This window comes from Pelobates fuscus, chromosome 5, assembly GCF_036172605.1.
Source record: "Pelobates fuscus isolate aPelFus1 chromosome 5, aPelFus1.pri, whole genome shotgun sequence".
In the NCBI taxonomy this organism is placed as follows: domain Eukaryota; kingdom Metazoa; phylum Chordata; class Amphibia; order Anura; family Pelobatidae; genus Pelobates; species Pelobates fuscus.
Genome location: NC_086321.1, coordinates 341,764,631 through 341,777,686, shown reverse-complemented (window position 1 = coordinate 341,777,686; position 13,056 = coordinate 341,764,631). Strand labels below are relative to the sequence as shown.

Genomic DNA, 13,056 nt, shown 5'->3' with positions numbered 1-13,056 from the left:
TTTTTAAAAAACTTTTCAAATTATTTATCTCCAGAATACTACACCATTAAAGTCTATGGGAGTTTTTGTAGATACATCATTTTGAAAAGAATCTCTAAGATTTTTAATTAAGGCCATTGTCTTTTTTAGCATTTAATTTTTTTCCCCTCTTTTTCTGTTCAGAAATGTGTTGTTCCTAAATTATATAAAAAGGTGCAAGCGTGCAAAAGTTCTTTTTGACAAATTTTACTGCCAGTATTTGACAATTTTTTTTCTTGCTAGTATTACTCATTTGTCTAGTGAAAGTATCCAACTGTAAAACCATCAGGAAAAAAAGAGAAGTAAAAAGTGGGGTAATATTATTTTAACCTACTGCAGAGAAGGCAGGAAACTGGTTGTTTACATAAGAACATGCACACAAAACTGGCACATTCAAGAAAACGAATGCCACATATTTGATACAAAATCCCCAATGTTCCCTTTTTCTCAACCTTCACATACAGTGTTCATTGACAGAAAAGCGTAGTACTTTTGCTGCTTGGTTCTAGAGTAGGTAAATACAGCAACGTGGATTTCTACACTTAAAGGAACACTATAGGGTCAGGAACACAAACCTGTATTCCTGACCCTATAATGCTAAAATCACTATCTAGCCCCCCTGTCCCTGCCTTGCCTCCCTAAAGATAGTAAAATCTTACTTGTATTAAAGTTTGAAGTTGCTGCCTCTGCCCCTGATCTGCCTTTTGGCTGACATAATCAGAAGTGATTCTGTGAGCCAATCACAATGCTTTCACAGATGATCAGCTAAGACTGTTAAGTAGGCAGAACCAGCACAAGCCAAGCACAGCCCTGGCCAATCAACATCTCTTCATATAGATGTATTGAATCAATGCATCATTATGAGGAAAGTTCAGTGTTCATGCAGAGGGTGGAGACACTGCATGGCAGTCACTGCCCCATGAAGCACCTCTAGTAGCCATCTGGAAAGTGGCCAGTGGAGGTTTCTCTAGGCTATAATGTAAACACTGCATTTTCTCTGAAAAGACAGTGTTTACTGCAAAAAGCCTGAAGGTAATGATTCTACTCACCAGAACAAATGCACTAAGCTGCAGTTGTTCTGGTGACTATAGTGTCCCTTTAATTATCGTTTTCTGGGCAACACTCACAAATGTTTGTGCAAAAAAAAAAAAAACTAACTTTAAAGGGACACTGACATTGATATAAATAATAAACATTTTAAGAATTTTTTTTTTTTTTTTTATTCAGTTGTACTTCAGTTTATTCGTGCTGTGCAGTCTACTGCTGGTAGCTGCTCTTTCTTTAAATATCACCCAGCTGCATGGCCTCTGGTTCAATCCAGTGCTTTTGAGAAGCATTAGCGATGCTTCTCATAGGGAAGCACTGCATCCATTGCTTTTCTGAGCAGCATTCACAACGTTTGGTGGAATCATACTCTGTGCCATTGAATGTAAATACTTTCAGTAATGTAAAGTCTTCAATGAGGAAGTCCCTCTTGTGGCTGTTATCCTGACAGCCACTAGAGGCATGTTTACAGCATATAGCCTGTATCTGAACACCTATACGGGCGTATATGCATCAAAACCACTTCTTATTTAAGATAAAGTGGCTTTGGTGCTTGGCTTCAAGCAGTTCTTTATGTGAGTACCCTCATGGCCCAAAAGGATAATTCAACATTTTTAAAAATGTGGGTTTTTTGTAAGCGAGGGTAAAGCTGTTTTTGGGTGTTTTTGAACATTGGTGTTTGCTGTTTTTAAAGGGCGTCTAGCAGTACCCTGGGGTTGCTGCAGCAGGAATTCATACCTGTCCTACAACCCAGCATAGCAGCCGCTGACAGGTACCAAGTCTGCACAGCCTGCTCATAATGTGCTCTGTGGTCCACTTTTTTTTTATTTTTTTTCACAGCCCATAGTTTTTTACTGTTTGGTGTCCAATATTTTTACTCATATCTTTATTTTATTGTTTAAGCATCATTTGACTGTACTGTTTGACATCGCACATTTTCCGACTCATCAGTGACTGGTGTTTTGTATTCAGTTGGCAACCTTTTTACATCACATGAAACTATGAACGTCTTGTCATACATCGCACACTGCATAGAGCAGTAGACTTTTTCTTTTAAAGAATTACTGGCATTTGAGTCATCCCAAATATATGCACTTCTCAGCTCTCAACAACATAAGTTGTCTTTTTGTAACAGCTGCATGTGAAGTGGAAGTGTTCAGTTTTACATAGTAGTATAATGATTAATTGCAGGAAATATCGTACAGTATTGTCACAGGTTTAAAGGACCTCTCCACTGCTATACTCGTGCTAGAGGTAGAGCGTTAAAACCAGTACTTGCTCAGTATCTGGCAGAGTTTTGGGGAACCAAAGAAAATGCAAACGCATTGACTTCAAGAAAATGGCTTGACTAGGACAAGTTGCAACTTATAAAACATTGTTTCAGTAGTTAAAAGATCATAAAGCTTGATGTTAACCTAAATGTTTGGTTAACAAACGCTCTGGAATGCCGGAAAGGTTGGTCAGCGTTACACTATTTGTCTGCAACCTTTTGTGTTGGCAATGTTTTCATCCAACAGTGGAGATATCTGCCCAAGCTGTTTATCAAAGAACAATCAGCCAACATAATTAAGAACTACTTAGAGCAGATATTTACAGCTTGAACCTTCTGTGTTATGTATAATGATTGAACAGGGGGAGAGTACATGTGTTCAAAGTAAAAATTCTGCTAGACACTTTAGAAGAAAATAAAAAAACGGCTTGGGAAATGTACATATGTTTCTCAAGTCATTTTGTGAATAAGGAGCTACCGTTAGCCAATCATTGACGCACCTGTATGAGGCTTCCTGATTCAAGAAGAGGAAGGAGAGTGGCATTAAATCGTTTGTTTTACAGTTTAACCCCTAATGGCAAGCTGGCGCCAGGGCCCTAATGGCATCATAACTGCTTCATTACGATGAAGTTATGGGGCCCAGAGTTTTCCTTTTTTAAAGTACAGTATATATACAATTTATAACGTATTATTTGCAGAGTTTAAAACCAAATGATAGGATAGACCACACATTTTATGGTAATGTTAAATGTAGTCTTAATATAAACCAAATATTGTTTGTTAAATATTGTGTTTTCTAAGCACAGATTCACCTGTACAAAATATGAACTGGTCGTGCGTGCTAAACATCACTAACATATATTGACACTTCATTCTTTGTGTTCCAGACATCACACTGTAACGCGAGGCATTACGAAGGGGGTAAAGGAAGATTTCAGACTTGCCATGGAGCGGCAAGTGTCTCGCTGTGCTGAAAATCTGATGGTCGTACTGCATCGCTTTTGTCTAAATGAAAAGATTTTACTATTACAGTGCCTCACTTAATCTCAAGAAGGAGAATGTTCCTTGTTGTAACTGTTGAATTTAAATAGTGTTCATGGGTTTATGTTCTTGATTGGTTCTGTTACTGTGTAAGGTATGTATTTACCATGTTCCACAGGCCTGTAAATAGATTCTACATATGTCATAACAACGCTTTGACCAGCTTATTTGAATATAACTGATCTGTTTAAGAATAATTAGGTTTTTCTACCTAACCCATGTAACGCTGCTGTAAATAGCAAATATTTCTGCTTAAATGTAATTGTGTCTGTAAATATTCCGTTTTGCATTTAAACCGTAACTAATCGTGTCTTTGTAAGTCATAAAGATTCTACTTGCTGTGTTAACCAAGTTGCACAGATGAGTAAGAAAGGTTGGTATATTATGTTGGTGTTACCTTGTTTGCCAATGAAGTGCCATAATGTATCATTTTCCTGTGTCCTGAAAAACGAAAATGTATTAAAGAAAAAAAATCTGCCTAAATGACTATAGATTTGATTAGTCTTGTTAGCAATACGTGTTTGCTTAGCTGTGTGTACGCTTTAAGCCTGTATGGATAAAAGGTAAAAGGATATTGTATAAAAGAGAGGATGTTAAAAATAGGACAGTGGGGGGCGGAGCCAAGACCTCGAGCTGAGCGGACGCATACCGCGTGAGCTCCCGCACGACTTGATAATCTTTGGGGGATCCCCCCTCAACCAACACCCTGAAAGCAACGAAACCATGACATACTGGTCGGGGGTACAGTGCTGATTCCACAGACCCCCTACTCGAGCATACAGGCGAGCGGGTTGCCGCGGACGAACATTGCGGCCTGCGGGCAACAGAGCTGGGGGAAGGCGGCCGATTTCCCCGCTCTAAAGGTGCCTTGCGGATAAGCTCCATTCCTACCCTCCTCCCCCCCCTCTGGACCGGTGGGGGATATCCCGGTCCCCACTGGTTGACCCTCGGCGACCATTACCACACTCACCTCTTGCTAAATCCTGGCAGCTTCCCGTACACTCAAGATGGCGGCAGACTCTGAGACAGACGCACAGAATCAGCATACTCCTCTCGGCAGCCACACGGACACTGTCCTGCAATGGCTAGACAAAATATTTGAAAACTTTTGGCTAAAGCTGCAACAACGTACGAGGTCTGGTTTACAGGAACAGAAGCAGGAAACAAAGACCCAGCAGACGCGGCGCTGTGGGCCTCCCCCGAGCGATCCTAAAACACGAGCGCTTACCCATGCTGCTAAACGCCCGCCTGGGCTGAGAGCCCATCGAAGTGCTGCCTCTCTGACTATGACACACAAGCCAAGGAGAGTCCACCGCCCGCGACGCACACTGCCTAAACCAATCTGCCCAGGGAAGGGAAGAGAAATGGACACCAAAGTCCGTGGCCTAATGCTGCAGGTCCAGCAAAGCCAGAGGAGAGCCCTGCCACACAGAGCCTCACCGAATACTCGTGGGGTCTATACAACAACCTCACTCTCATACAGCAAAAGGGCACCACTGCATCCCCTTTAAGGCAAGACACAAAGGAAGGCAGCATGCAACCCTCCCTCTGACCATCTACATGAAACCTGGCTATCATCAGGGACATTTGGGAGAACAAGAGGTGACCTTAAAGTAGGAGGGGACTGCCTGAGACCTGCTAGTGGTATTGGATGATCCCATGCTGACCGAAATCTTCACACCATCCTGTTTAATAGTGCAGATCTTAGTTGTTTCATGTTATGTGCCCGTACTATAAAGTGTTCCCAGTGAATCCGTTTCCTTATCTTACCTTCGTTTGTGTTCAAACCCAGTGGAACTTTTACAAAAACTAGATTGAGTTACTCATAGGCTCAGCATGTTTACTTTTACTTTTCTTAACCTCTAGTTTAATTACTTGGCAACCTACATGTCTGTTTCTTCACAGCTCATATATTGCCTTACTGAGAATAAGCCAGCATATCTAGACCTTATCTGTCTAAACATTGTGGTTCTACCTCTTGTCATAAGTCACTATGTCATTACAAAAGCTTGTATTTAACACTGCACACCTAAAATAAAGAATTAAAAAAAAAAAATAGGACAGTGAAAATAACTGTCTTTAAAGGACTTACAATGATACTATAGTCACCAATACAACTTTAGCTTAATGAAGCAGTTTTAGTGTATAGATCATGCCTCTGAAGTTTTACTTCTCAATTCTGTCATTTAGGAATTAAATCACTTTTGTTTCCTGTTTATGCAGCCCTAGATACAAACTGACTGATACAAGACTGATACAAAACATACTGGTTTCAGTTTCAATCAGATGTAACTTACTTTAGAAGTTTGTATCTGCCCTGTAAATTGAACTTGAAATACATACAGGTGGCTCCTGCAGGGTTTAACAAGCTATTAACAGAGCAGGAGATATGAAATTCTAAATTTAACAGAATTTGCTATAAAGTAAGTTGCAGGGGCATGATATATACACCAAAATTGCTTCTTTAAGCTAAAGTTGTTTCAGGGACTATAGTGACCCTTTAATATCAAGTATCTGCCATGGTACACAAACTCTTGGTTTGGATTATAGAGCATTCTTCTTCATCTATACAAATATGAAATGTTAGCTACTGTATTGATGTAAATGTAATGCACTTTAAAGTTTGGCTTCTCTCCCAAAGGTTCTGCTCACAGTGCTGATCCCCCTGCTTTAATTTTCTTGCACACTGATGTGCTGATAGTGAAGACAGCATGTCCGCTTCAATAGGATTGCCTTGGTTGAGAGGTGTCTTAAAGACACTGTCAGTCTGCGGGGAGTAAAGAGGGCGGAACTGGCGGCTGTTCTGGCTGCAATTAGATTGCCTGCAGCCAGAAGGAGACCTGTCAGTCTCCCAGCACAATTTACATCAATTTCGGTCGCATGCCCCGCCTCCTAAACACAAGCCCTGCTCTCACGCATCTTGGTGACCTCGCTGGAAGGAAGAGGCCACAAAATTGTACCAGTGCCAGGTAAGCTTCAGCCATGATAGTGAGCATGTGTGTGTCTGCTAGTGTGTCTGCTAGTGAGCGAGCATGTGTGCGCGTGCCTGCTTGTGAGTGAGCGAGTGTGTCAGGGAGATATTCAATGAGCTTAAGTTGTCTGTCTGCATGTATGCTTACTGTATAATTAAATGTTTCTTTGAAAGGACCAATATTTTGTTAGAAAATAAAATATTGGCCCTTTCAGAGCAAAACATTAAAAGAAAAAAAAAAAAAAAAACATTCTTACATGTGACCGCAATGACTTATGGGGCTGGCATTTTATTTTTTTCCCAGGGCTACTTTGTATCCCCACTCTGGCCCTGCAGAAAAAATAAAGTTCTTAAAAAAACAAATTTTACTTACCGTAAATTTCTTTTTCCTGAAGATTAGAGGCAGTGTTTATACCAATGGGATTTCATCTAGAGGGAAAAAAAACAGGCAGGCAATCTCCAAAACTTTTCAAGGACCTCCCCCAATTAACCTTTGGCCTTATAAATAGCTTCCTATCCAAGACATCCCCAGAAAATACAAAAGCCGACCAACCGTACCACTCAGACTATGAACAAATATGGGGGGTAAAAGTAAGCACTGCCTCTAATCTTCAGGAAAAAGAAATTTACGGTAAGTAAAATTTATGTTTTTCCCTTCAGATTAGAGGCAGTGCTTATACCAATGGGATATCAAAAGCAATCCCTTAGTGCGGGACTCAAGTCTCACTGCAAAAAATCTGCAACCAAAGATGCATCTACCAAGAGTGAGTGAAGAGAACACCTCGTGGCTGTTATGAGAACGAGAGAACGTATAGCAGAAACCCTCAGGCAACCGATCTGAACATAACTGATCGAAGGAGCCTCAAAGGCGTTAGATGACAAAACGAATGCAGACATTTAAGGCAACGTAGACGAAAATTAAACGCCCAGGCAGTGGAATTAAACTTCCAAGACCCTAGAACGCTGTTGGGAAAAGTTAGAAAAATAGTGTTAGAAGGAAGATAGAGAAAATTTAACAAATCCAATTTAACTCCACTTACTCCTGCTGAAAACAGAAACTTGAAGTCCTTTCCAAAATAATTTGGGTGACTACCCCCAAAGACCTAGACTGAAGACTCAAATCAGCAGAGTAACAAACCCCAAAAGAAGATCCCTTGCGGAAAAGATTCCCTGAAGATAGGAACAAACCACGAAGAGCCTAGCAGAAACTTGTGATCTGGAGACCAACCTCTAAATATCAACTGATAACCGAAATTCGACCTTGAGGGCTCTGGCTTTAAACCATACGCAAAGCCCATCCGAAGAAGAAAGAAGAGGTTAAAACTTTAAAGCGGACGCCTGTTTTTCTAAGGACCAATATCCTAAAAAACAACACCTTCCATTCTTGGAATACATCTTGGAACAAGATCCATTTATAGTAAAAGAACTTGTCAATAATTTCCTGAGACAAAACCTTTTCCTTCAGTATCTGGTATACATAAACCAGGTAGTCAGATTGAATTACAACAAATTCGAGAAGCGGTACCCTTGAGAATTCCAGGATGACTATATACAGTTACGGTCCCCAAAGATACCTGTGGAACATTCTTGATGAATGGTAAAACAGCTACTTGCCACCAAGGGAGGAAGACTAACATTCTCACCCTTCCCATCCTATAGGATCTTGGGAAATAGGTAACCAGGAGGAAACTATAGGTTAGACTGGAATACACAAAAAAGAAAAGGAAACCAAAGCTTACGGCTCTGTCCAAGCATGTCCAATGAAACACTTCATGCTGTTTGATCTAGAAGTCCCAGTTACATAACTGGAAAATCAAATTCTTACTATCGTTAGAATGAAGATTAAGGAGTCTGAACCAATCTGCTTCGTATAAATGTTGACTAATTAATGTTACAGCCAAACAGAGGAATAGTAAGTTCTATACATAAGTGAACAGATCTAAGAAAAACTAATCCAAGCAAATCCAGGAACAAGATTTTTCAAACAAGATGACCTAGTATGTACATAATTGCTACCGAATGTGGAACTATCTGACCAGATCCGGATAAGAAAATACCTGGTCTTTATCTGAAAGGCAAAGAGCTATCCAGCTAGCCTTCAGTCCTATGTAGTCGGATAAGATTTTACAAATTATCTCAGCTAAATTCCCTATGAACTGTTCCTTGACAAACACCAGAACCGCACACTTCCTGAAAGGGGAATTATTTATCAGAAGATTGATTAGCATCCATCTGTATGCTGTCGAAACACCCTAACCTTTAGGGGCTGGTGTACAAAAAAATCATTAGATGCCCCTGAGGAAGCAGAATTGTAGAGATTCAATTTATGGATGGCAATATTTTGCATAGTGAGAGCATCTCAAGCGGCAATTGCCGTAAGCATTTTCTTAAACATTTACTTAAAAACTGAAAAATGCAGACAAACCTAGGCAGAAAACCATCTCCGTCATATTGAAACTGGTGGAATTTACTCACAGCACCTGAGGTTCCTAGTTGGTCTCCCATACAAGTACTAACCAGGCCCAAGACTGGACGGCTTCTGGGATCTGACCAAATCAGGCATTTACAGACTGGTATGGTCATAGACTAGACCATGATCCATAGGTTTGCAGCTGTACTAGAATTTTCTTCAAGCCCAGTAACATGAGGAAGAAATAATTTCTCATGAAGACTAGTTCATACAGGTTACCATCTTTAATGGCGGAAGCGAGACTGATTACATAGATATACAGTCAGAAGAAGACAATACCCCTGATTTAACACAGTAAAGGAATTTAAGCATGCGTGGGATAGGCATAAGGCTATCCTAACTATAAGATAAGGCCAGGGACTAATGAAAGTATTTAGAAAACTGGGCAGACTAGATGGGCCGAATGGTTCTTATCTGCCTTCACATCCTATGCTTTCATCCAGGCTTTCCTTAGCCGCAATTGGGAAGCAGAGGCTAGAACAGAAAGAATAACTGCAAACTGTACTACCACCTGTTTGATGCAGGCTCTGCAGGAATCAATAGCAGAAGAAGTACTTCAAAATTGGAAAACCAAACAACAGCCTTACCTGCTATAGGCTTTCATTAGCCGCATTTGGGAAGCAGAGGCTAGAGCAGACATCCTGCAACTGAATTTACAAAACCTGTTTGATGCAGACTCCGCTGGGATCAATATCAGAAGTAATTCTTAAAATTACAATTCCAACCAGCAGCCTTACCTGATCGAGGCTTTCCTTAGCCGTATTTGGGGAGCAGAGGCTAGAGCCGATAGAATAGCTGCAACTGCATTACAACAACCTGTTTGCTGCAAACCCTGCAGGAACCAAAATTAGGAAGCCTTTTCTTGAATTTCCCATTCCAACAGTCATATTGCTGAAAACGATCAAACTTGGAATTGAAAAAAACATAAAATGTGCAACCATTGAGTGAAGCACAGGAAAAGTTCTGCCTCAGCTGAAAAACAGACTGCCTTGTTAGAAACTGATATCAGGTGAAACTAGTTGAGGTGGAGAGAATGCTAATTGCACAGAGCTTTGTCTACAGCAATTGCTAAAAACCTACTGCAAGTTTAACCCCTTATGGACATATGACATGTCTGACATGTCATGATTCCCTTTTATACCAGAAATTTGGTCCTCAAGGGGTTAAGCAAAAAAATACTGTAGCTAGGATTCTGGCATTTAAAGAATCCCTCTGCTATAACAGAAAAGAAAAGAAATTGTTACTTGCGCTTTCTCCTTAATCCCTATGTATATTTAGACAAATGGAGGTCATTTAGTTGCTCCAATGGCCATTGGAGGGAATGCCCGCCTGCCAACGTCAAGCCAGACCCCCCTAAGCGGGTCCTAACACTGACCCTTCAGCCTGTCTAAATATACATAGGGATTAAGGAGAAAGCGCAAGTAAAATTTTCTTTTCTTTGGTTTTTACTATATATTGGGGCTGATGTGTATTGTAGTTCTTGCTGCTGGCCCAGCAGTAATGGGACTAAGCGCAGGACTTCTTTTTGTATTTGTATAACAGAAAATAACTTAACCAGATTTTAAATATAAGCCCCCTAAGCATAACCTAGCGAGGATAATCCTCCAATAGTCATACGGGTCCTGCTCTCGTGAATGTATACCACTTCACTTTAATTGCTGACCCTGTTGCAGTAATTAGTGATTATTGAAAGTCATAATAACTAATCACCGGGCAGAAGCTGATTTGAGCCAGAAAAGAAACTTAAAGTTTCCCAAAAGAATTATGTAAAAATATATGGTAATATCCTTTATAGGTCTACTCAAAGAATAATCTATTTTGGACCCCTTAGAAACATTATCTACCTTACAACACTGATAATTAACTTATTCAGGCTAGAGTCATTTAAGATAAAGCAAAAAGTCTTACCTTAAATGTTCTCAGAGTGTGTAGGAGGTTTGGTGAGAACACACTTGCAACAAATTCTGAGTGCAGCTGGCAAACAGTTAGTTGCTGCTGGGTAAACAGCCTCTCTGAGTCCTGGAAACCAATATCTTGACCCCGGAGAGAAAAAACAAAGATATTGGCGCCTGAATTTTAAAATCACATTACGCATGTCCTGCATTTCGCGATTCCACGGTGGAAATAAACATAACCTGTATGAGTTTTCCACCGCCAGGACTTCCCAGCTAGTGCCCAAAAGCGCACCGTCTGCCCGGCACCTGGCTCGGTATAGACGGAATTAATACAACCCAGGGAGTTACAGCCGTCTGGAGTGTAAACCCTGGCTGATCTCTGAAAAATGTAATTAAAAGAAGTAGAGCCTCCAGAGCCTCAGCCCTCTCACCATACTTCTAGGGAGAAACCTGACCTGACACCCTCCTCTGCTGGAGGCAGGCAAAGAACTGGGGATGTCTTGGATAGGAAGCTATTTATAAGGCCAAAGGTTAATTGGGGGAGGTCCTTGAAAAGTTTTGGAGATTGCCTGCCTGTTTTTTTTATCCCTCTAGATGAAATCCCATTGGTATAAGCACTGCCTCTAATCTGAAGAGAAAAATAATAATTTTACAGGAAGCAAAATGCCAGAAAGGTCAGGTCCCTAAACCGTACAAGCAAAGCTATTACATCCCCAGTACTCAAGAAATCAGAGAATGGACAACTCAAATAGCTTGCCTTTCAGTTGGCTTGACTCACTGCCCAGATGAATATCATCTGTACCACACTGACTGTCTAATAAAATGACTAGAAGTTAAACAATTTCATACGTATAGCCTTATTGTTACAAACCTGCAATGTTATATTCACTGAAATAGGTTGTAGCTGCTGAGTGCTGTAAATGTCGGGCTTTTTCTAAGGATAGGAAAACTCAGTTGACGGTCAGTGAGCTTGCTATTGTAGAAACCCTCTATCTTGCATCCATATACCTGCAGCACCTCTGTACTAGAAATCCTAACTTCCACATACAGAGGGAAGTGTGCAATGCTAGAAAATAAAAAGGTAAAGTCCCTAAATTAATTTACAATCGTATCCTGGCACTTTATGCAGGTTTCACTGAATAAGATCAGGAGTGCCAGAACTTCCTGATATTATAGATCTGAATTGGTTTTGTCTGGCAGATGAGCCTGGTGCACAACTGGATTTTTTTTTTCCTCTGTTGAGGCACAAGTTGGTTAAAAGTTGTATAAGCGGTTTTTGGTGAATTTATATACTTTCTAAAACAATTCATATAATATGATCTGGCAGGTACAGATTATTGTCAGTGGCTCAAACAAAATTATGTCATCTCCTTCAGTAAAAGGCAGGTTTTTTTTTTTTATCCCTCTGAATCCTAACTTGCCTATATTTCTCATTTTGATATTCAGTGTAGAAACAGGCCAAAGAGGCTACAGAATAAGGGACCAATTAACTCAATTGGGAAAAGCCAACAGAACAGGGAATCGTGATACAGAAGGCAACATCTTAACTGTTGAGGATTAAACCGGTATCTGTTTCAAAGAACATCTAAGCAAGGACAAAGGAAATCAAGGGGTCTTACAGTAAATAATCTCCCAGAGAATAAGTCAGATATACTGTAAACTATAGTCAAGACATCCTTCCAAGAAAATCCTGGAAAAGGCTCCCTATACATCATGCAGGCAGTGAAGAACAGTTGTAGGATGTCTGTGTCAGATCTCACACATTGAACTGGACTGAGATCAGTTAAAGTGTGGGAGCTTACTGGTTGGAAGCAGGGAAGTAGAATTCTTGGCAGTACCAGGAGGACAAAGAATGAAAATATGAAGGGAAAAAAAAAAAAGTTTGAGAGAAACTGACAAGCAAGAGGATGTAGTTAAACAGGCTTTCAGGAAGTCCTCAGTTTGTACCACCCTTACCCAAGGAAGATGCAGTAGCTTATACAGTTAATTCCCTTCTCCTCCTCATTTATTAAATTCCCTCTTCCCCATCTGTGCAGGTCTTGCAAATACAACAGTCTTCATATTTGCCCTCTCCAGGAAGTAGCTTGGCCAATCAGAAGCTGCCCATTCAGGTCTTTTAAGTGTGAAATGCTGGATGCTAACATTGCAGCAGTTTAAAAGAGAAAAACAAAAAAAGCCGCTTGATATATTGCTACTCTAGTGTTGGTCAGTTTGACAGATTTACGAGTGCATGTGCATTATCCTTTATGTTGGCTGTTGATAAACATGCTTATTGACACACTGTGTAGGGGGGCTGGTTAGCAGAATGCAGAACTCCTTACATATAGCTTCATGTCTGGTCAGAACA

At 40.4% G+C, this 13,056-nt stretch overlaps 1 protein-coding gene across 2 annotated transcripts in view; it reads left to right on the top strand.

Annotated features, from left to right (window-relative positions):
• Positions 1-3,846, top strand: part of INTS10 (integrator complex subunit 10) — a 32,450-nt gene extending 28,604 nt beyond the window's left edge. Inside the window, exons 17-18 of one of the 2 annotated variants that reach the window (XM_063455806.1) lie at positions 1,757-1,834; positions 3,220-3,846. In XM_063455806.1, coding sequence (XP_063311876.1) covers positions 1,757-1,834; positions 3,220-3,376 — 235 coding nt within the window. In that variant the 3' untranslated portion in view covers positions 3,377-3,846. The remainder of the gene's footprint in view (positions 1-1,756; positions 1,835-3,219) is intronic. The other variant, XM_063455807.1, reaches the window with a different exon arrangement.
• The last annotated feature ends 9,210 nt before the right edge of the window (positions 3,847-13,056 follow it).